Source organism: Phyllobates terribilis, unplaced genomic scaffold (genome assembly GCF_046119375.1).
Source record: "Phyllobates terribilis strain yellow unplaced genomic scaffold, ASM4611937v1 Scaffold_11__3_contigs__length_659146591, whole genome shotgun sequence".
NCBI lineage: Eukaryota > Metazoa > Chordata > Amphibia > Anura > Dendrobatidae > Phyllobates > Phyllobates terribilis.
Window position 1 is genome coordinate 218914601 of NW_027362771.1, and position 24036 is coordinate 218938636.

At 44.5% G+C, this 24036-nt stretch overlaps 1 protein-coding gene across 4 annotated transcripts in view; it reads right to left on the reverse strand.

Annotated features, from left to right (window-relative positions):
* Positions 1–24036, reverse strand: part of PTPRZ1 (protein tyrosine phosphatase receptor type Z1) — a 301694-nt gene that overhangs the window by 15013 nt on the left and 262645 nt on the right. For all 4 annotated transcript variants that reach the window (XM_073652058.1, XM_073652061.1, XM_073652060.1 and 1 more), the window contains 5 exons: positions 20078–20241; positions 18486–18621; positions 17646–17792; positions 16873–16966; positions 14192–14265 (listed from right to left, as the gene is read on the reverse strand). In XM_073652058.1, the coding sequence (XP_073508159.1) occupies positions 14192–14265; positions 16873–16966; positions 17646–17792; positions 18486–18621; positions 20078–20241 (615 nt within the window). The remainder of the gene's footprint in view (positions 1–14191; positions 14266–16872; positions 16967–17645; positions 17793–18485; positions 18622–20077; positions 20242–24036) is intronic.

The window sequence follows — 24036 nt, forward strand, 5'->3', positions numbered from 1 at the left end:
ACAGTGACGGCAATGGTGGGATATTGTCGCGTTGACGTCCCTGACACTGGATATCAGCTTCTGGGCCAAATCCTGACTGATGGCACCCCATTCTTGCCTAATCTGTATTTAGAGCTTATCATAATTTCTGTGTATTTATTTATCTACCCACTTTTTAAGGATTGACTACAGGTTCTCAATGGGATTGAGATCTGTGGAGTTTCCTGGCCATGGACAAAAAATGTCAATGTTTTGTTCACTGAGCCACTTAGTTTTCACTTTTGTCTCCATCGCACTGGTAAAAAATTGTTAATCATCGAATTGCTTCTAGATCGCTGGGAGAAGTTGCTCTCGTAGGATGTTTAGATACTTGTATTCTTTATTCATGGCAATGTTTTTAGGTAAAATTGTGAGTGAGCCCACTCCCTTGGATAAAAAGCAACTCCACACGTGAATGACCTCAGGATGCTCCTCATCCAAACAATCTTTCAGTTATCCCCAACAGTCTGAAGGGGGCTTCATCAGAGAAAATAATTTTACCAAGTTCTCTGCAGTCCAAACTTCCTGCAAAGTATTTTCTCTGATGGAGCCCACTTCAGATTGTTTGGGCTGGTATGTGCAGGTAACTGGTATGTTAAGAGTTAACACCTGTCCTGGAATGTAACTACTACTTACTCTTGGAAGGGGTCTGTGGAGCTCTGTATAACAATCTGTACACTATACTAAAAACTCTCATTGAAAGAGAATGAAAACAGATAGAACAAGCAAGTCACTTGCAAACTTGCTTATTTTCATGTTGTTCAACTAAAGCAATTTAATAACTTGAGAATGCCCCTTTAATGATAGTCACTTATTTTAGTGATCTTTCACTAAATTCTCAAATCCTAAAAGGTATACTGTAAAAATGTCACAATTCGTCATGATGGGTAAATAAAGAAAATAATGTTAAGACAGTCAAAATGAAGGTCATTCGTTTTCATTTATTACTCTCTCCAAAGGGGCAAAAGAACTTCATGCGAGAGATCATACAGGTTCAGGAATATGGCTGCGATATAATTAACACAACTCAGGGGCGGACCTACCGCCCGTGCAGCCCGTTCATTGAACAGGGGGCCCTGAGGGAGAGGGGGCCCCTCCAGCCGGGCCGCCATCAGGGCATGACTGTCCTGACTCCAGTATGGGGCCCGGCTGGTTGGGGCCCCCTCGGAGCCCCGTTAGGGCCCCCTTTTGGGCGTCTCCTCATGGGGCCACCGAAGGGCCGGTGTCAGCACCCGGCGCACCCGGGCAAATGCCGGGGCCCTGAGCAGCTGGGGGGGCCCTCACCGTCGGGCACCCCGCGCGCTATGGGACTCGTGAGCGGAGGAGAGCAGTGTCAGCACCCGCTCCCCCCCTCTTGCTCAGGGCCCCGGCACCCAGCTCAATACTTACCCCTCCCCGTGCCTCCGCAGCAGCTCCTGCATCCTCCGCGGCTGCTGCACAGTGACGTCTCAGGTCAGAGGGCAGTGACGTCTTTACACCGCGCTCTCTCCTGAGCAGTCACAGCGCAGAGCGGGAAGACGCCGACGACGCTGGGAGTCCGGAGCAGCGGCAGCAGGTGAGACGTGAGGTGAGTATTTGATTTTTTTTTTTATTGTATGGAGGCCTGTAGCAGTATAAGGGAGGGGGGCGAGGTTGACATCCTGCATGGGGCATTATAAGGGGGGGGTGTGTGACATCCTGCATTGAGCATTATAAGGGGGGGAGGTGTGACATCCTGCATGGGGCATTATAAGGGGAGGGGGGTGTGACATCCTGCATGGGGCATTATAAGGGGAGGGGGGTGTGACATCCTGCATGGGCATTATAAGGGAGAGGGGTGTGTGTGACATCCTGCATGGGGCATTATAAGGGAGGGGGTGTATGTGACATATCCTGCATGGGGCATTATAAGGGAGGGGGTGTATGTGACATATCCTGCATGGGGCATTATAAGGGAGGGGGCGTGTGTGACATATCCTGCATGGGGCATTATAAGGGAGGGAGGGTGTGTGACATCCTGCATGGGGCATTATAAGGGAGGGTGTGTGTGTGACATCGTGCATGGGGCATTATAAGGGCGGGGTGACAGCCTATATGGGGGGGGGGGAACAGCCTGCGTGGGGCATTATGTGGGGGGAACAGCCTGCGTGGAGCATTATGTGTGGGGAACAGCCTGCATGGAGCATTTTATGGGGGCCAGTATTCTTTATGGAGCGTTATATGGGGGCCAGTATCCTGCATGGAGAGTTATATGGAGACCAGTATTCTGTATGCAGCATTATATGGGGGCCAGTATCCTGTATGGAGCGTTATATGGGGGCCAGTATTCCGTATGGAGCGTTATATGGGGGCCAGTATTCCGTATGGAGCGTTATATGGGGGCCAGTATTCTGTATGGAGCATTTTATGGGGGCCAGTATTCTGTATGGAGCATTTTATGGGGGCCAGTATTCTGTATGGAGCATTATATGGGGGCCTGTATTCTGTATGGAGCATTATATGGGGGCCTGTATTCTGTATGGAGCGTTATATGGGTGCCAGTATTCTGTATGGAGCATTATATGGGGGCCAGTATCCTGTATGGAGCATTATATGGGGGCCAGTATTCTGTATGGAGCGTTATATGGGGGCCAGTATCCTGTAAAGAGCATTTTATGGGGGCCAGTATTCTGTATGGAGCATTTTATGGGGGCCAGTATACTGTGTGGAGCGATTCGCTGGTTTCTGAGCTATTGTGGAATTTACAATAGATATCACTCATGTAATGTAAGAAGTGAAATCTTTGCATTGTACTATATATATATTTCTCTTCGGTATCTGTGCATCATGAATCGTGGTATGTGTTAAAGGGGCCCACTGAGACTCTTTCGCCCGGGGCCCACAAAAACCTGGAGCCGGCCCTGGGCCCCCGGCTGAGCGCTAAGCGCCGGGACATCTCAGCGCTGCTTTCCTCTGTGTAGCAGTGCAACGCTGCTGCGGCAGCGCCTTCATGATTCCCCTGACTTCCGTTCATGTGACGGCGCCGTCACATGGCTGGAAGTCAGGAGAACCTGGTGGCAGCGACGTGGACGAGCGCCAGGATTCTGCAGGGATCGCATCGGGGTAAATATAACAGAGATGCACGGGGGGGAATCAGATGCATGGGGGGAATCAGATGCACATGGGGGGATGAGATGCACATGGGGGGATGAGAGCTGCACATGGGGGGGATGAGAGCTGCACATGGGGGGGATGAGAGCTGCACATGGGGGGGGATGAGAGCTGCACATGGGGGGGGATGAGAGCTGCACATGGGGGGGGATGAGAGCTGCACATGGGGGGGGATGAGAGCTGCACATGGGGGGGTGAGAGCTGCACGGGGGGGGGTGAGAGATACACATGTGTGGGGGTTATGTTTACATAACTTCGTTGCCCTATGAAGGGCGGGGGGGGCCAAAAATTTCTTGCACAGGGGCCCACTACAGTCTGTGTCCGCCCCTGACACAACTATTCAGATATTTCTGCATAACTAAATAATAGTGATGCTGCTTTGTTGCTAGGATTCCCACATTTGACCTTTAATAAACACTTCAGTGAAGCAGATGTGAATGCTATTCATTTGCATCAATAAACCCTTAGCAATTACATTACTGAAAGCAAATGGTTTAACAAGGAATGATACATACAGTACATCATCAGTCCCTGTAGGATAGCTAACATTTAAAGAAGTTATACACTTTAAACAACTTAGTAATATATTTCTATTTCAAAATTTGCAGCTATCAGGACCAATCACAATGTGTTAGAACATCATGAGTGCTGTGTGTGAAGGGGGCTGGCTAATTGGCCTATTTCAATTACAAAGCCCGCTCTTTTCTGTCAATACATCAACTGTGATGGAGAAGGGGGCTGGCTTAAAGGGGTATTCCCATCTCCAATATCCTATCCCAATATGTAGTAGGTGTAATAATATTAATATTAGTATAGTTTTTCTGATTCGCCATGTGTCTTTCCTCATGTGCAGGCATTGCAGGACTTTAGGTATCCATGGCTATGACCAATAGCAACTAGCTAACTTACTGTCACTATATAAGTGGTCGTAATCATACTGTATGTGAAGCTGTGTGGGGGACATCATACTGTGTAGGGTGCTGTGGGGGACAATATTAGAAGGAGTTGTGCAGCCATAATACTACAGGTGCTTCTCACTAAATTAGAATATCATCAAAAAGTTAATTTATTTCAGTTCAATATAAAAAGTGAAACATATATTATATAGAGTCATTTCAAACATAGTGATCTATTTCAAGTGTTTATTTCTGTTAATGTTGATGATTATAGCTTACAGCTAATGAAAACACAAAAGTCATTATCTCAGTAAAATAGAATACTTATAACAACAGCTTGAAAAATATTTTTAAAATCCGAAATGTTGGCCTACTGAAATGTATGTTTTTGCCGCCCCTGCGGGTTCAGTCGCCACAGAGGTACTGCATCTCACCCAGAGGTGTGGTACCCCACTCTCAGGTAAGGATGGAGTACTGCCCGGGACCCAAACACCTGCATCCAACACTACACTACTCCAGACCAGCAGGAGGGGCAAGATGCACTACTGCGCTGCTGAGCCCTGACACTGGCTGGAGTGGGGGGAACAAAGAGAGGGGGAACCATGTAGTGGGTGTGGGTGGAGGAAGAAGATCAGGGGAGCATTTGAGAAGGAGGATATAAAAAGGGAAGCCATCTTGGGAGTGGTTAGAACAGTCTGAGGGAACAGTGAGGAGAGAGTGTGTGGAGCAGGAGTTGCGCAGGAAGAGAGACTGAAGAGAGGAGAGGAGCAGGGAGGAAGGCTCCAAGAAAGAAAGAAAGGATCCTAGGGGTACGGGAAGTGCTGGAGGCCACCCGTACACCCGAATCTACCAGGAGTGGAAGGATCAAGCCGTAGAGGGGACCGGCCCCTAACTAGTTAGAATTGCATATTCAACTAGAAACCGGAGGCTTCTGCACTTTCAGGGTGTAGTTGCCACAGCCACAATTAAATCGCCAAAAGGGTAGCCGCACAGGATCCAGGGAACTCCAGGTTGCCCGCCAAGATCTGAGGTTACCGGCTTGGGACACTGATTGTGAGGCGCAGGGCAGGAGGGTGAGAGCCAGCGCAGGAAGACGACTGAGAAAGGCACACAGAACGGTGTCCCGTTAAGTACTTCTGACATACCTGAGGGATTGCTGAACCCCTGCCTCGGTGAACGCAGAACGACGTAGGTGATGGTAATTGGCCATTGTAACCAGGAACAACATGATAACCGTGAGTAAACCCTGAAGACTGCACCCCACTGTCTCTGTGAATTATTGCTGTGCCATCATCCCCTGCACCACACTGCATAACAACATCTACCTCATCTATAATCACCACCGCAACGCCCTGGAGATTAGCTCTACCTGTGGAGAGCTGAACCAACTCTGCTGCATGCAAACAGCTCCAGAGGACCTGCTCTGCAGTGGCAGCTCCCTTTAGCCACATACCACAGGTGGAGTCACGAACATTATATAAAAACTATATTCCCTTTTCTTTATTCCCCTTTTATTGACCGCCCTGGGTCACGGACCGGGTCACTGCCACTGTGACATCCCCCAGCATTGACCGGCCTGGCTACCGAGTACCCCACGGCCCAGGGGGCGTGTCATGTTCAGTAAATGCAGTCAATACTTGGCCGGCGCTCCTTTTGCATCAATTACTGCATCAATGCGGCGTGGCATGGAGGTGATCAGCCTGTGGCACTGCTGAGGTGTTATAGAAGCCCAGGTTGCTTTGATAGCAGCCTTCAGCTCATCTGAATGGTAGGGTCTGGTGTCTCTCATCTTCCTCTTGACAATACCCCATTGATTCTCTATGGGGTTAAGGTCAGACGAGTTTGCTGGCCAATCAATCACAGTGATACTGTTGTTTGTAAACCAGGTATTGGTACTTTTGGCAGTGTGGACAGGTGCCAAGTCCTGCTCGAGAATGAAATTTCCATCTCCAAAATAGCTTGCCGGCAGAGGGAAGCATGAAGTGCTCTAAAATTTCCTGGTAGACGGCTGCGCTGCCTTTTGGTCTTGATAAAACATAGTGGACCTACACCAGCAGATGACATGGCTCCCCAAACCATCACTGATTGTGGAAACTTCACAGTAGACCTCAAGCAGCTTGGATTGTGTGCCTCTCCACTCTTCCTCCAGACTCTGGGACCTTGATTTCCAAATGAAAATTGGAACTCTGGGACCTTGTAGAGTGTGTCAATGACGGCCTTCTGGACATCTGTCAAGCTAGCAGTCTTCCCCATGATTGTGGAGCCTACTGAAACAGACTAAGAGACCTTTTTAAACGCTTAGGAAGCCTTTGCAGGTGTGTTTTGTTAATTATTTTAATTTACAGAGATAAGGACTTTTGGGTTTTCATTGGCTGTAAGCCATAATCATCAACATTAACAGAAATAAACACTGGAAATTGAGCACTCTGTTTGTAATGACTCTATATCATATATGAGTTTCACATTTTGGATTGAAGAACTGCAATAAATTAACTTTTTGATTATATTCTAATTTTGTGAGATGCACACCTCACCTATCCTGTGGATAGTGTTGAGCATTCCGATACTGAAATATCGGGTATCGGCCGATATTCGCGGTATCGGAATTCCGATACTTAATTCCGATACTTTTACAATATCGAATACCGGAATCGGAAGTTCCCATAATGCCTGCGCTCTGCAGTGTCTCTGAAGGATGACAAGCTGGGTGGCAGCGCTCAGCTGAGATCCAGCCTGTCATCAGAATGCCATCCCAGCGTGGGAGAATTCTCCTGATTGTTTAAAAGCCGGCAGGCGGTAAAAAGCCGCCGGCTTTTAAACAATCACACGGCCCCATACTGCTTCCCCGCAGCCTCCCACCCCGATCCTCCACTCCCCTCGCCACCTCCAATCCCAATCGTAAGTTAGGACCGGGCGGGGAGCGCAGCACCAAGGAGCGGGGGGCGCAGGACCCGGTCGGGGAAGCCGGCAGTGAAAAGACTTCACCGCCGGCTTTCCCGTTCTGTGCTGCGCTTTCCCGCCGGTTATTTCAAATGAACAGCTGAGGTATCAGGTGATGCCGATCAGCTGTTCATTTGAAGTAGCCGCGGTGCCCTCAGAGGGTTCATGTGAGTTCATGCTTGACTGCATTGCATGAACTCACATGAACTTTCCCACAGCCACACAGGTCAGCCTCACCTCCCAGACGATCAGCCCGTCATGATTGGTGTGTGTGGGTGTCTGTGCGATGTCTGCGGGTGTGCGCGATGTCTGTGCGATGTGTGCGCGGTGTCTGTGCGATGTCTGCGAGTGTGTGCGGGTGTGCGCTGTGTCTGTGCGATGTGTGCGGGTGTGTGCATGCAGGCAGACATAGGCCGATGTGACACTACTACTTCCATCGGCCTATGTCTGTCCCCGGTCCACTCGTGCAAGCAGGATCAGCTCGATGGGAGCAGTTGTTCCCATCAGCCTGATCCTGCTATTTAAATTGCCCTACTGTGTCCCCAATAAATTTTAAATACATGTCATTGGTGGCCAGTGGTTGCCTACAATAAATTAGTTTATACATTACCTGTCCCCGCCGATCGCCACCTAAAATAAAGTAAAAAATAAAAAACTACACCTATACTCACCTAGACACCTAATTCCCCGAAGCCATCGATCTCCTGTAATAAAATTTAAAATAATAAACCACAACCTTATCCTTACCCCTCCGTAGCAGTCCACGAGTGTCCCACGAAGATCTCCAGTTTAGAGCAGCCACATAGAATGTGACCGCTCTGAACCGCTGCCGCCGCTAGAATGACGGGGCCGTAAAGCAGCCCCGTCATTGCATAAGCGGGTTCACCGGAGTTCAGGCAGCGCTGCTCCGGTCAGCTCCTTTACGGCCCTGCTGTATCGTGAGAAATTCCCACGGTACAGCAGTGCCGTAAAGGAGGTCTCCGGAGCAGCGCTGACTGAATGCACTCCGGTGACCTCAGTCAGTGGCTCCCGCTGCCGGGAGTGGACGTGTTCCCGGCAGCGTGAGCTTACAGCAGCCATGCACAGCTGTCACCATCTCCAGATGTGACAGCTATGCATGGGAGATCAGCGCAGGAACGTGGACAGGTAACTATTTTTTTTTTTTTAGTAAACTAAGAATTAAATAAAATGGTGTGTTTTATTTCAAATAAATTATTTTTTTCTGGGTGTAGTGTGTTTTTTCTTTTTAACACTTTTTAGGTTAGTAATGGGGGTGTCTTATAGATGCCCATCATTACTAACCTGGGCTTCATGGCAGCTGGCGCTGACATGAACCCCAGCCCTATTACCCCCTGCCACCGCACCAGGGCAGCGTGGAAGAGCGAGGCTAAGTGCCAGAGTTGGCGCATCCTATGGATGCGCCATTTCTGGGGCGGCTGACGGCTGGTGTTTCTAGCCTGGGAGGGGGCCAATATTCATGGCACCCTTCCTGGGCTATTAATATCAGCCCCCAGCTGTCTGCCTAGCCTTTGCTAGCTATTAAAATAGGGGGGACCCCACGTCATTTTTTTGGGGGGTTCCCCCATTTTAATAGCTAGTAAAGGCTAGGTATTCAGCTGGGGGCTGATATTAGTAGTCTGGGAAGCTCCGTGGGTATTACCCCCTTCCCAGGCTTCAAACATCTGCCCCAGCTGTCTGCTTAACCTCCGCTAGAGACTAAAATTATGGGGATCCCACGCCAATTTTTTTTTTAAATAAATCCTTTATTTTAACACTAAATGACATTTGAGGAGTTAATAAAGATGCAGTCCCTAAATTATTATTTATTTTTTAATTAATTTTTTCCAAAAATTTAGACGTGGGCTTTGCTATATTTTTGTATGCCAGCCAGGTACAGCATCCAGCTTCAATGAACGCGCCATTTTCCGGGGTGGCTGCGGACTGCAATTTGCAGCGGGGGGGGGGGCCCAGAAAGCTTGGGCCTCCCTGCGTTGCAGATTCCATCCCCCAGCTGCCTAGTTGTACCTGGCTGGACACAAAAATAGGGAGAAGCCCCACGTATTTTTTTTTTTAAATTATTTCATGAAATTCATGAAATAATAAAGAAAAAAAGGGCTTCCCTATATTGTTGTGTCCGGCCAGGTACAAATAGGCAGCTGGTGGTTGGGGGCAGCCCGTTCCTGCCTGCTGTACCTGGCTGGACCCAAATATAGTGCGAAGCCCCACGTCAATTTTTTTTTAATTATTTCAGGAAATAATTAAAAAAAAATTGACGTGGAGCTTCGCCCTATTTTTGTGTCCAGCCAGGTACAACTAGGCAGCTGGGGGCTGGAATCTGCAGCGCAGGGAGACCCAAGCTTTCTGGGCCCCACCCGCTGCAAATTGCAGTCCGCAGCCGCCCTGGAAAATGGCGCGTTCATAGAAGCGCCATCTTCTGGCGCTGTACCCAACTCATCCAGGGCCCTGGTGCGGTGGCTCACTGGGTAATAAAGGGGTTAAGGCCAGCTTGGCATTATCAGCTGGCCCTAAGCCCGAAATTCATGGCGTCACGCCAATATTAGACATGACCACCATGAATTTCTAGTAAAGTATTTAAAAAAAACACAACACCCAGAAAAAAGTCCTTTAATTGAAATAAAGACACAATTCTTTATTGTTCTAAATTAAACTATACTTACCATCACGCCCATTCCAGCTGAAGCCAACGATCTCCTGCAATAAAAGAAAAATAATAAACCAACCTCATCCTTACCTTTCCATGGTTCCCACGACAGCTTCAGCTCTGCTACATCGAGATGACAGGCTGGAACGCAGCAGAACGCTGCCATCCAGCCTGTCATCCCGCAGACACTGAGAAGCGCAGGCATGCTTGCGCTCCTCTGTCTCTCTGTGACGGCATCCAGATGAGCCGAGGTCATGTCCAATGAACTCGGCTCACCTCATGCACGTCACTGACAGCATGGGAAAATTCTCACGCTGAAGCGCTGAGTGCAGGAGAATTTTCCCACACTGTCAGTGACGTGCATGAGGTGAGGTCATGTCCAATGAACTCGGCTCTCCTCATGCACGTCACTGACAGCGTGGGAGAATTCTCCTGCACTCAGCGCTTCAGCGTGAGAATTCTCCCACGCTGTCAGTGACGTGCATGAGGTGAGCTGAGTTCATTGGACATGACCTCACCTCATGCACGTCACTGACAGCGTGGGAAAATTCTCACGCTGAAGCGCTGAGTGCAGGAGAATTCTCCCACGCTGTCAGTGACGTGCATGAGGTGAGCCGAGTTCATTGTCGGCTCATCTGGATGCCGTCACAGAGAGACACTGAGGAGCGCAAGCATGCCTGCGCTTCTCAGTGTCCGCGGGATGACAGGCTGGATGGCAGCGTTCTGCTGCGGTCCAGCCTGTCATCTCGATGTAGCAGAGCTGGAGCTGTCCTGGGAACCATCGAAAGGTAAGGATGAGGTTGCTTTATTATTTTTCTTTTATTGCAGGAGATCGTTGGCTTCAGCTGGAATGGGCGTGATGGTAAGTATGGTTTAATTTAGAACAATAAAGAATTGTGTGTTTATTTCAATTAAAGGACTTTATTCTGGGTGTTTGTGTTTTCTTTTAACTTTGACTATGGGGTTAGTAATGGGGGTGTCTTATAGACGCCTCTCCATTACTAACCTGGGCTTGATGTCAGCTGGCATTATAAGCTGACATCAACCCCAGCCCTATTACCCCACTGCCACCGCTACAGGGCAGTGGGAAGAGCGAGGCTAAGTGCCAGAATTGGCGCATCCTATGGATGCGCCATTTCTGGGGCGGCTGACGGCTGGTGTTTCTAGCCTGGGAGGGGGCCAATATTCATGGCTCCCTTCCTGGGCTATTAATATCAGCCCCCAGCTGTCTGCCTAGCCTTTGCTAGCTATTAAAATAGGGGGGACCCCACGTCATTTTTTGGGGGGGGTCCCCCATTTTAATAGCTAGTAAAGGCTATGTATTCAGCTGGGGGCTGATATTAGTAGCCTGGGAAGCTCCGTGGGTATTACCCCCTTCCCAGGCTTCAAACATCTGCTCCAGCTGTCTGCTTAACCTCCGCTAGAGACTAAAATTAAGGGGAACCCCACGCCAATTTTTTTTTAAATAAATCCTTTATTTTAACATTAAATGACAAGTACAGTAATCAACACTGTCACTGTACTTCATATATATGTGACTGACATGTTTCTATCTATCTAATCTATGTATGATTCTCTATTCCTTCTATTCTAAATTGTCGGGTACAGATGCTGAATTGCCGGCCAGCTTTCTTAAAGAGACGGTGCATGAAAACACTATTATTTTTTTTAATAAATCCTTTACACTAAATGACAAGTACAGTAAGCAACACTGTCACTGTACTTCATATATATGTGACTGACATGTTTCTATCTATCTAATCTATGTGTGAAGCTCTATTCTGTCTGTTATAAATTGTCGGGTACAGATGCTGAATTGCCGGCCGGCTTTTTTAAAGAGACGGTGCATGAAAACACTATTATTTTTTTTAATAAATCCTTTACACTAAATGACAAGTACAGTAAGCAACACTGTCACTGTACTTCATATATATGTGACTGACATGTTTCTATCTATCTAATCTATGTGTGGTGCTCTATTCTTTCTGTTGTAAATTGTCGGGTACCGGTGTATGCCGCTGATGAATTGCCGGCTTTTCGCATAATACATTCTACATTATTCTTAGTTGTTTTACTTCATGTAGAATTAACCTACAAGGAAAGAATGGGTTTATTTTCATTCCGATATTAGTGTCCCATTGACTTGCATTGGTTTCCGGTATCGGAATCGGCGATATCCGATACTTTTTGAGTATCGGTCCGATCCAATCCGATACGATATTTCCTGATATCGGAAGGTATCGCTCAACACTACCTGTGGAGGATATCAAACTGTATGGAGGGCTGTGGGAAACAATACTATGTAAGTGAGATGTGCAGCTATCATACTGTATTGAGGGCTGTAGTGAACATCATACTGTGTGAGGGCTTTGGTGACAATCCTACTTTATTGGGGCTGTGGAGGCATTCATACTGTGTGGGGATCTATGGGAGCCATCATACTATGTGTGGGGTCATCATACTATGTGGAGGGCTGTGTGACCTTCATACTTTATGGGGGGTTTTGGAGGCCATGATTCTATGTGGTCTATTTAGGTCATCATACTGTGTGAGGAGCCTGTGAGGCCATCTTACTGTGTGGAGTCCTCCTACTTTAGTGGGGCTGTGGAGGCATTCATACTGTGTGGGGATCTATGGGAGCCATCATACTATGTGTGGGGTCATCATACTGTGTGGAGGGCTGTGTGACCTTCATACTTTATGGGGGTTTTTGGAGGCCATCATTCTATGTGGTCTATTTAGGTCATCATACTGTGTGAGGAGCCTGTGAGGCCATCTTACTGTGCGGAGTCCTCTGGGGCATCATATTTAATGTGGGGTTTGTGGGGACATCATTTTGTGTGGGGTCATCATATTATGTAAAGGTATATTCTATGGGGGCCATGCAAGGGGTATCATAGTGGGTGAGAACATTATGGAGCTTCAATAGGAGGAAAAATGACTGTATCTGCCGTAATACATATCACTCTCCATGTGTTTAAAATATGTCCTTCTCTGACTGAACCCTATGTGCCGTGATATGACTTTTGCTATGGTCTCCTAAGGTCTTCTGATGGGAGGGGCATTATTACAATAAAGAGGCACTGAAGGTCATTATTATAAGGAGGCAAAATGTGATGGTCAGGAGCCATTAGTGAAAGGAGGCACGCTGGGAGATTGTTATCATTATAGGAAAAGCACAAGAGACATTGTTATTGGAAGAAAGCACTGGAGGTGTTTGTATAAGGAGGTACGGGGTCATTATTACTATAAGGAGTCAAGGGGGATTATTATGAAAGGAGGCACAGGGGAGCATTGTTACTATGAAGAAGTACAGAAGCAACAATATTACTGTGCAGGGAGACAGAGGGGGCACTGGTATTACAGAGGGGGGCACAAAAAAGGTACTATTACTGTTCAGGGAATAAAGGGGCATTAAACTGTTTAGTGAATTGGCTAAATCACTTTATGATTTGTGCAGAGGGGAAAGAATGTGAGCAGGATGCTGGAAAAGCAGTAAATCAAAGATGCCAGTATCTGGGACTGCTGGCAGTTTCTGATCATTAGTGTTCCTTTGGAAATATAAATATATTTGGAAATTGTATATATTTTTATTAGGAACACAACTAAAAATATTTTTTAAGTAGACAAAAAAGGCCTTATAGTCAAGATTTTAATTGTTTATTTAGTTGTGGGAAAAATGTATTAAACGTTGTGTAAATTGGTACTCTTATTAAAGTGGTTGTCGAATATCTTTAATGCCCTTTATAAATGTATTTTTAAGCCCTAAACACTTTTTTAATTTGCTGTAATTGAAAATTCTAATCACCCGCCTTGAAACAGGACAACATCAGGGGCGGCGATGCAGTCACTTACTACAATTTCTGTCCCTGCCGTCCCCTGATGTCATCATGTGTGGGTGGGGTTGGTTGATGGAGACGTGACCGCAGCTTCAGTCACCGCCTGTATCTTCAGTTGCCACCTCGTTCAATGAAATTAAACGTCATCAGGGTACATTAATAAAAATAAATTGAGTGACAACAGCGCTTCCCAGCGAAAACAATCTGTTTTAGTTTCAGGGAGGTGGTAGAAGCTGTGGTTGAGGCTATCACTCACGCTGCTTCTACCACCGCCCCATGATGATGTCTCATTTCAATGAACAAGGTGGCGGGGACAGAAGCAGTGACTGTGGTAATAACTGAAAATGCAGGCGTCAGTGGAGACTGAAGGTGCAGATACTGGTGACTGAAGAAGCAGGTGGCAGTTGAAATTATAGATGCGGTCACTTCCTTATCGCCGCTTCTGAAATAGTACGAGGGGCGACAGAAGCTGCAGAGAATTGATTGCATCACCATCCTCTTGTGATATTCTGTTTGAGACTCTCCTCAAAAAAAACATCACAGGAAGTAAAGTAAAAAAAAAACAATGGATAAAGGGATTGGCAAGATAGAACGGTAGGGAATGTTGTAATAAAGATAATTACAAGAGTGGTTAGGGCTTAAAGATAGATACTTATAAAGGGCATTATGGGTATCGGACCACCCCTTAAAAAAAATGTACTACCTACCGTAATGTATGAAGCGTTGATGTAATCTGCCCCTTCTCCAGCCAGTGATGAAAGGCCTACTCTTGATCGTTCCACTGTGGGAAAAAAATGAGTTAACAAGGTATCATTATGCAAACATATTTATTACATGGGCTGTGAAAACTAGCCAGTATCTCTAATACTGGCAGTTCAATGAGTCGTCCCATCAAACAATGTTATGGTATATGTGACATGCAGAAGTAGTGCTGCTGCAGCGTGTGACATGGAGAAGTAGTGCTGTTGCTTTAAAAGCCTTCAGCGACTATTAGAAGTAACACAAGCACATGAGACAGGAAGTGTTGTGCTCCAGAAGCATCCAGCAACTAGAGGGGTTAACACAGTCACAGGAGAAGGGGAATGTTTTAGCAGAACCCCAGGGAGATTGTGGGGAAGTTGTTTACTGTCTGGCTGGAGCAAGAGAAAGGTGGTGTGTGTGTTCTGTATCTCACAGAAGCACACCTGCAAGTGAAAAGGATTCAAGTCAGGAGTGACGCGAAGCAGAGGTCAGGTAGAGTTCCTGAACTAACAGTGCAGAGTATTGTCAGGCAGAAAGATAGAGACTGAAAGAAATGGTGTCAGCAAACCCTCCCCCCTCCTCCATCTCACTGTGCTGTAAAGAATGCTGTGTTCATTAAGACTGGGAAGACTGTGAACTGCTGTGCTGCTAAGTAACTGTACTGTTTGTCACTGGAGCCTGTTGCTCATAAGACTTAACTTGCACTGGCTGTGTGGCTTCTTATTAAATGCTACTGTTCTACCGTTCATGAGGACTCTTGTCAAGTGTGTCTGGTCAGCAAATGAAACAAACTACATGTCTGTGCCTGAGAGAAGCTGCAGCACATGGTCTATGGTCGCCCTGAGTAACAGTTCCCCCAGGATTCCAAAGAATTCATGTAACCTGTCTTGCCCCTATCTGAACCTAGCGGCGTGCGTGTAACATATATGACTTGAATACTTCCTAAAATTATGATCATTGGAGGTGCAAACTCTGGGTCCTCCACCAATTCTGACAATATAGAGCCAAAATAACCTATTACTTTATTCCTACCTGGCAACATTCTCAGTCACAAACTGTGGAAGAGGCTGCAATATGGCTCCGTTAAAATGAAATAGGGTTATGCTACAATTCCTTGTATTTTGGGTAGCCAGGAGTATCTTTTTGCAAGGAAAATTATAATTATTAGGGTGTTCCTGCAGTCAGATAACCACTCACCTATAAACTGTTGATGGCATCCCCAAACTATATGCCATCAGCTGTAATAGTGGAATGATGACGTGTTCATGTACAATAGATGTTAATATTGAAACTATTAACTTTCTGTAGAACTGTTCTTTCTTTAGCCCCAACATTGACACTTTCTTTATCAAGAAGTTCCAGTTTTCATTGTTTTGTTATAGCAATGAGTGAGTTGATTTGATGTGAATCAAATTTGTGTTGAATTATTGGAATTTTTAGGACCCGGCAAATTGACCTTTGCTATTTTACATAATGTAGAAGATTACATGAAGACTTACATGATGACAGGCAAGTTTTCTAATAATGTCTTATAGCTATCACAAAGTATAGTATAGCTATCACATAGCATAGCACATCACATAGTATAGCACAGCCTACCATTGCCAGTAAAAAAGCAGAGGCAGGGAATGCAGTGAAGCAACCATTTTGGAGTGAATCTATTTTGTGAGAGGATGTCACAGTTCACATCTTAGCAATAGAAATATTCAGAAAAAGCCCCAAGAACTGTGAACAAACTGATTAAACTGTACAGATAGTGTGTATGACAAAACAGCAGTCAAGAGCGCTTACCATCCTTTTACTCATAGCCATCATGTGGAGGTCATTTTGATATAACCAAGGCTGCATTTGCCTTAAAGTGAGTGAATGGGGTTGGATACAGTCCTAGGAGACCTCAAAGTGCTATACATATTCTTTTCAGAGCAATTGGAGTACCCAAAAATTGAATTTTTCGGAAAAATTCGCAAAAGCTTGCAAAATTTTTAAATATCATCTCTAAGTGCAATGCTATGCTTCGTCTTCTGTCAGTGCCTTAGGTCTAATGACTGACAGGCTCACACAAAATAAACATCCTGCTCACAACTCTATCTCCTATGGACCCAACTGTCCAGACTGGATGCACTAGTCTCCAAACACATCACCCTCATGTCTTCTCCTGCTCTGGTCACAACTGATACCTATTGGCAGGGCCGCTTCAGACTTTAGCAGGTGCTCAACTCACTACACACTTCGACTTGAACCTAATGTGGGAAAAGCAGTCTCCTTTTTCAGTTTTTTCATGAGGCAATGATAGCATCATCCCTCCAAGACTGCATCCTCATGTGACCCAGAACTTATGACACCTAAGGCAACAATCTATAATGCCATATGCATAAAACCATTGCCAAATCCACTGAAGGATACAGCAGTGCCTTAAATAATAATATAAATATATTTCCCAGGGGAGCATTGCTTGGCCTATAAGTCCTCCAATGTCAACATGGACTACACAAGGAGAAAAATGACCCCTTAGAAAGCCTTACACAGGTTTGGACATGCCCGCAGGGGAAAAGGTGAATCACCCCTGTGTGCCCCTCTTATATGTTTTACATTTGTTTGTACTCCATATATAAAATTAAATTGAATAAGAAACACATACAGCACAAACCTGGAATAATGGAGGAGGTTCTGTTTTTATCTCTGTTTTGTGCCTTTAAAGCTGTAGAGTAGTCACACTGGAGGATATTGGGTTGACTTAGCAACTTAAAAAAAAAAGCAGAAGAAAGCTTTTTTAATTAAATGTTATTTCATGATAATATATATAAAAAAAATATTCCTTGTGTACAATTATGGCAGTAGCAGTAAGAAATAGCCTATCCATGACTCATTTTTGCACAAAACTATGATACACTGAAATGTAAAAAGTAAAGGCTATTAGTTAAATTCAGGTCTTGATCGCTTGAAAATGAAGGTTTTCTTTTTATTACATTTCTTGTCAAGAATTTTGTGCATTAAACCATTGGATTCAGTCGTGTGCTCTTAAAGTTGGTCACCAGATTGTATATTTCAGGAGGTTACAGTGTACAAGGCTTCTTAAAAAAAGGTTGCTTTTCTTTGGAGGAACATTCCACTATGAAATAAGAAGGAATGTGGTTCTGATTCCCATTCATTCTGGAAGAATGGCTTTTTATTATGTACAGTGTGTCATTTTGTTAGAATTCTCTGTTAGTAATAATGAATTATTGAATGTACTAGAATGTCCAATACTGAATTTATGATTAAGCCTTTTTGCAAAGCTCAAGGTGAATGTCACGCTAAAGCTGCAAAATTATATTAGAGCATCTATCATTTACCTTCAGGACTAATATTCAAAAAAATAAAGGAATGTGAAAAAAAAACTATTGAGGCAAACCTAGTTCATATAAATAGCACATGACTTACCTTGAACTGCATCTCAAGTCTCGTTTTTCCAGATGGGGCCGTTGTTAAGAGAGCATTAACATATGCATGTATGTGACTCTCAGCTACTTCTGTTTCTCTGCTCAGAATGGCCTCCAGGAGAGCATCGTGAATGAAGGTGTACTGTTCCTGAAAGGGTTAACACCAAATGTAGAATCATTGTTTGACTATCACTATTTATTCACATGCCCAATGACTTTACAAAGGAAGTGAATAGCCTGGTAGGACAGAAAATCTGAGCTGATTATGTTATCAGACCACAGCGTTAGAATATGACTTACTGTATGTGTACAACATACTTATTGTATCTGATTGGAATTCCTTCATTTTTAATTTTGCAAATGTAATGGCTGCAAACATCCTCAAACTTAATTTTTATTCATTATTTTTTCTTCTCCAATTAAAGGAATTTGAATGGAAAAATCACCACAGAATTAATAGGTGGCGTACAAGTTTCGTAGCGACTTAAATGTATAAAATAGATGAATTATAGTAAAACTGGATACAAAAAAAAATAAACCCAAGCTCAAATCAAATGTAGGCTTTGTTAATCTAATAAAAAACGTTACATCAGTTTGAATATGTGAGATTTGTGATTTTTCCATGTCATTATCCATATTTCAGAAGTGATTTTCATATTTATACAATGTTATAATTACAGAAATATTGACAGAATTATTTGTATATTTTACTAGAAATATTAGTAGATTTTTTTTATTGCTGCTATGATCTACCATATCTAAAAGATCTATTATTCATTCATTCCCAATTAAGTTTAAAGAAAGCAAGGAAGGAGAGAGATTTTATACAAATCATTGTTACCTCTGTTTGTACTAAATAATTTCTTTGAGTCCGAATATGTTTTAAGAACCCAAATATGTTTACAGTGCCTTCTTGTCTAATTTGCTGCAGCATGCTATCCAGGACAATGTATGTTCCAGTTCTTCCAACACCCGCACTGGAATATGAAACAGATCGAAAATTAACTCCATATATACAAGCATAGTTTTAAAAATGTCATATTTTCAGACATTATGAATCTAAGACATGCTGCCACCTGACATGATACAAATAACTTCCATGCTTGATCGTGTGCTGAAACACTGTGACCACTATGCTGTTAGTGCATTCAAAATGAATCACCAGCTACTGTGTGTATTGTGAGAATGCCAAATGCACAGCACAATAGTGTGTTTTTAGGTCATTTTGAAGGTAATATGTTCTTAAACAAACATGAAATAAATCTTTTAACAAAAGTAACATTGAGTGAAATAAATCTCTCAACAGACTTAACATTTCAATGATTATTTTGTAGAGTTTTGCAGGAAAATTCTATTTTTATTGGATTTGTCATTATAGACAAAGAAATTAGAAGATCTAGAGAAATATTTATGTCTATGTTTCATCATTTTAATTTTGCCTTGGTATCAACATTCCAGACATTAAATCCAAATTAGTAGAAGCTTGCATATTGAACAAGGCCCAGTAAAAGAAGATGGCCAAATGAAAAGCAAGTGGGCTTATACAGTTTGATCATAATGTAAAGTAAGAATTCTCTGTTTGTTTTAAATAGTTCTCAGTTATCAGAGAAAGATCTCTTAAAAAATGTGTGTGCCTATCAAGATTTTTTTTCATTTGGAATGTTTATGCCAAGAGGAATGGGCATCTTTACCACAAAGAACATAAAGGACCTGAATTACAACCACAGTATCACAAAACATTGGAATACATGAGTAGTAGGCAGTACACAATATTGAATCGGGTTGTCCAGTACTTTTATATTTATAGTCAATCCTTATGATAGGTCATCAAAATCAGATCTGTAGGGGTGCAGCTGGCACCCCCACCGATTAGCTCTTCCCGACAGCCGAATATGAACAGCTGCGGAGCAGAATAGCACAGTTTTGTCAACTGTATAGTGGCCGCAGTGCAGTACCCAGCCGTGGCCACTATACAGTTGATGGAGCTGTGCTGTGTAACTCCACAACTGATCACATACGGCTGCTGGCACCCGAAACAGCTAAGTGGTGAGGTGTGCCAGATGTTGCACCCCCATCAATCTGATATTGATGACCTATCCTAATGATAGGCCATCAATATAAAAATACTGAACAACCAACTCAAGAACTAAGGATAGGTAGACCTTTTTAACAGAATTATATTAATTCCTCCTTGGTTCATTTGATGATTCTGCTATTCTGTGGTGTACAATGACATATTGTAGTTTAGTATGAGGCACATTAAAAATAACAAATGTGTCTTGCTTGGGGTACATAAACTTTACTGTACATATAATTTTGAATGTAAGCAGATAGATCTCATGCTTATAATGATGTTACATGATATGCTTTGCAGGATTTAACATAAAACATTTTATTTTCATTTCCAGAACTTTTGTCAGTCTCGTCACATACCTGCAATGCACTACGACTGGTCCATTGGCATTACGCTTTGCTGTAGAGGCCTTCCTTACAAATGTCAGAACAGGGAGAGAATAATCAGGAACACCCATATCAGGCCATTGTGTATAATGGTACTGAGTTATCACACGCTCATTTAATCGTCCTTTTTGAGAACCCTGAGAGGTGCAAAACAAAAACATATACATACATGATAACTCTTTTCAGTTTGTAAGTGATGGGTATTTTCCAATGCTTTTTAGGAACTTGGAGTAGCAGCTACATTGCACTGATTACTGTAATTTTTTTCAGTCAGAGTAACACTGTCAATGTGTACTCTCCTGCACATTATATAACCATTTCATGGTGATATGACAAGATTCGGTATTATTTTGAATAATGATGTTTGAAGAGGGGAAACGTGCAATAAAGTGGAAAAAGTAGTAAAGTATTTAAAGCTGATTTTACTCATCACATTCAATATCCAAAGGCAAATTTCTGTATTACGGCTACAGTTAAATTGTACATTTCATACTACCCATTTAAGTCTATACAATATTCATAATTTTCACTAATTCTGCTCAGATCAGCCCTTTCAAGGCTAGGTTTGCAACATATTTTTCCAACCTTTTAAAAAGGTTCTATTTTATAATAGAAAAAAAAAAATGTAAAACTAAATGCAAGTGGAAGGTATTCTGTTGCCATTGACTTCTTTTTGTAAAGAATAGAAAGACAACAAAAAAAAAAATCTATCTGCCAGTGCAAGAGAATAGGATTTTTACAGTCTTCATTCTCAAGTATACAAATCCACAATGGACATTGACAGCGCCGACCTCATAGCCTGGACCAGAAGACGAAGGTTCGTCTGTTTGACAGGAGGCAGGGACACAACTGCCCGAACAGTATCGAACTGCATCCCCAGGAAAAGAATGGACTGTGCTGGCTCCAATGACGATTTCTTCTAATTGATCAGCCACCCGAAGTCCATCAGGTACTGAAGGGAGAGATCGCGAGCCGCTATTACCTCCTCCGCTGTGGGTGACACTATGAACAGGTCGTCCAGGTAGGGGAGGATCGTAACCCCCTGTCTTCGAAGAAGCGCCATGAGAGGAGCCAGAATTTTTGTAAAAACCCTGGGAGCTGAGGCCAACCCGAAAGGCAGGGCCACAAACTGGTAATGGGTTTGACCTATAGCGAAACGCAAGAAACGCTGGTGAGCCCTGCCTATAGGGATATGCAAATAGGCGTCGCGGATGTCTATGGACACCAAGAAATCGTACTGCGACAGGGTCGCTATCACCGATCGGAGAGACTCCATGCGGAACTTTCGTGTCCGGACGTAAATATTCAAATCCCTGAGATCCAGCACCGGACGAAACTTGTCCTCCTTTTTGGGGACCACAAAAAGGTTGGAATAAAAACCCTTTCCCTGGTCTTCCGGAGGAACCTGAACCACCACACCCTGCTGTAGGAGAGAGTCGACCTCCTGAAACAGTGCGGCAGCCAGTCTTGGCACGGACGGAATGCCCGTCAGACGAAACCTGTCTGGAGGCAGCGAATGAAACTCTATGAAATAGCCTGCTGACATAACCCGTGTCACCCAGGCGTCTGCTATGTGGGATGCCCAGATCGACCCGAATTGTAGCAGACGACCTCCCACCCGAGAGCCCTCGGGGGGATCCCTGGCGTCAGTCAGCCTTAGCGGACTTTTTATCAACCTCCCGTCTGTCCTGACGGGACCGTTGCTTCCAAGGAGTACAAGATTTCTGGGCGGATCTGCCGGAGGATGAGGGACGACCCAATCTCCAAGAAGGCTGACTGAATCGTCCCCTGGCCCGAAAAGACCGAAGACCTCTGCCGGGCCCTGTCCTGCTGGCTGTGGATGCCACTGCCTTTTTCCCAGGCAGAGTAACATCCTTAGCTTTAGCTTTGGCAATTAGTTCCGAAAGATCTGAACCAAAGAGCTGACCGCACTTATATGCCAGACTAAGCAATCCCTGTTTGGATACTGCATCCCCGGTCCACTGTTTAAGCCACAGAGCTCTTCTAATCGTGACTGCCGAAGCCTGAGCCCTGGACAGAATTGAAGCAGTGTCCAGTACTGCATCTCTGCCATAACACATAGCTTCTTCCATTCGCTGAAAAAGCTTTTGCTATCCTAATTAAAATGTCCTTAGAAATGGCTCGTCAGGATACTAAAAATGTAGCGTTATTTCATTGAATATTCCCAACAATATAAATAATATATACACTGCTCAAAAAAATAAAGGGAACACTCAAATAACACATCTTAGATCTGAATGAATGAAATATTCTCATTGAATACTTTGTTCTGTACAAAGTTGAATGTGCTGACAACAAAATCACACAAAAATCATCAATGGAAATCAAATTTATTAACCAATGGAGGCCTGGAAATGGAGTCACCCCCAAAATTAAAGTGGAAAAACACACTACAGGCTGATCCAACTTTGATGTAATGTCCTTAAAACAAGTCAAAATGAGGCTCAGTATTGTGTGTGGCCTCCACGTGCCTGTATGACCTCCCTACAATGCCTGGGCATGCTCCTGATGAGGTTGCGGATGGTCTCCTGTGGGATCTCCTCCCAGACCTGGACTAAAGCATCCGCCAACTCCTGGACAGTCTGTGGTGCAATGTGACGTTGGTGGATAGAGCGAGACATGATGTCCCAGAGGTGCTCAATCGGATTCAGGTCTGGGGAACCGGCGGGCTAGTCCATTGCTTCAATGCCTTCATCTTGCAGGAACTGCTGACAAACTCCAGCCACATGAGGTCTGGCATTGTCCTGCATTAGGAGGAACCCAGGGCCAACCGCATCAGTATATGGTCTCACAAGGGGTCTGAGGATCTCACCTTGGTACCTAATGGCAGTCAGGCTACCTCTGGCGAGCACATGGAGGGCTGTGCGGCCCTCCAAAGAAATGCCACCCCACACCATTTCTGACTCACTGCCAAACCGGTCATGCTGAAGGATGTTGCAGGCAGCAGATCACTCTCCACGGTGTCTCCAGACTCTGTCACATCTGTCACATGTGCTCAGTGTGAACCTGCTTTCATCTGTGAAGAGCACAGGGCGACTTTGCCAATCCTGGTGTTCTGTGGCAAATGCCAAGCGTCCTGCATGGTGGTGGACTGTGAGCACAACCCCCATCTGTGGTCGTCGGGCCCTCATAACACCCTCATGGAGTCGGTTTTTAACAGTTTGTGCAGACACATGCACATTTGTGGCCGGCTGGAGGTCATTTTGCAGGGCTCTGGCAGTGCTCCTCCTTTTCCTCTTTGCACAACGGCAGAGGTAGCGGTCCTGCTGCTGGGTTTTTGCCCTCTTACGGCCCCCTCCACATCTCCTGGTGTACTGGCCTGTCTCCTGTTAATGCCTCAAGCCTCTGGACACTACGCTGACAGACACAGCAAACCTTGCCACAGCTCGAATTGATGTGCCATCCTGGATGAGCTGCACTACCTGAGCAACTTCTGTGGGTTGTAGAGTCCGTCTCATGCTACCACGAGTGTAACAGCACAACCAACATTCAAAAGTGACCAAAACATCAGCCAGAAAGCATTGGTACTGAGATGTGGTCTGTGGTCCCCACCTGCAGAACCACTCCTTTATTGAGGATGTCTTGATAATTGCCAATAATTTCCATCTATTGTCTATTCCATTTGCACAACAGCATGTGAAATTGATTGTCAATCAGTGTTGCTTCCTAAGTGGACAATTTGATTTCATAGAAGTTTGATTTACTTGGAGTTATATTTTGTTGTTTAAGTGTTCCCTTTATTTTTTTGAGCAGTGTATTATAAACTAGCAAAGTGGTAATTAACGATTTTATGGAAAAATATATAAAACTTATGGGAGTTCAATTCTACTACTACAAGGAATGTTATCACTTTATAGCTTTGATTTTAGGGGCTGACCGTTAGTGAAATAACACTATAATTAGATACATAC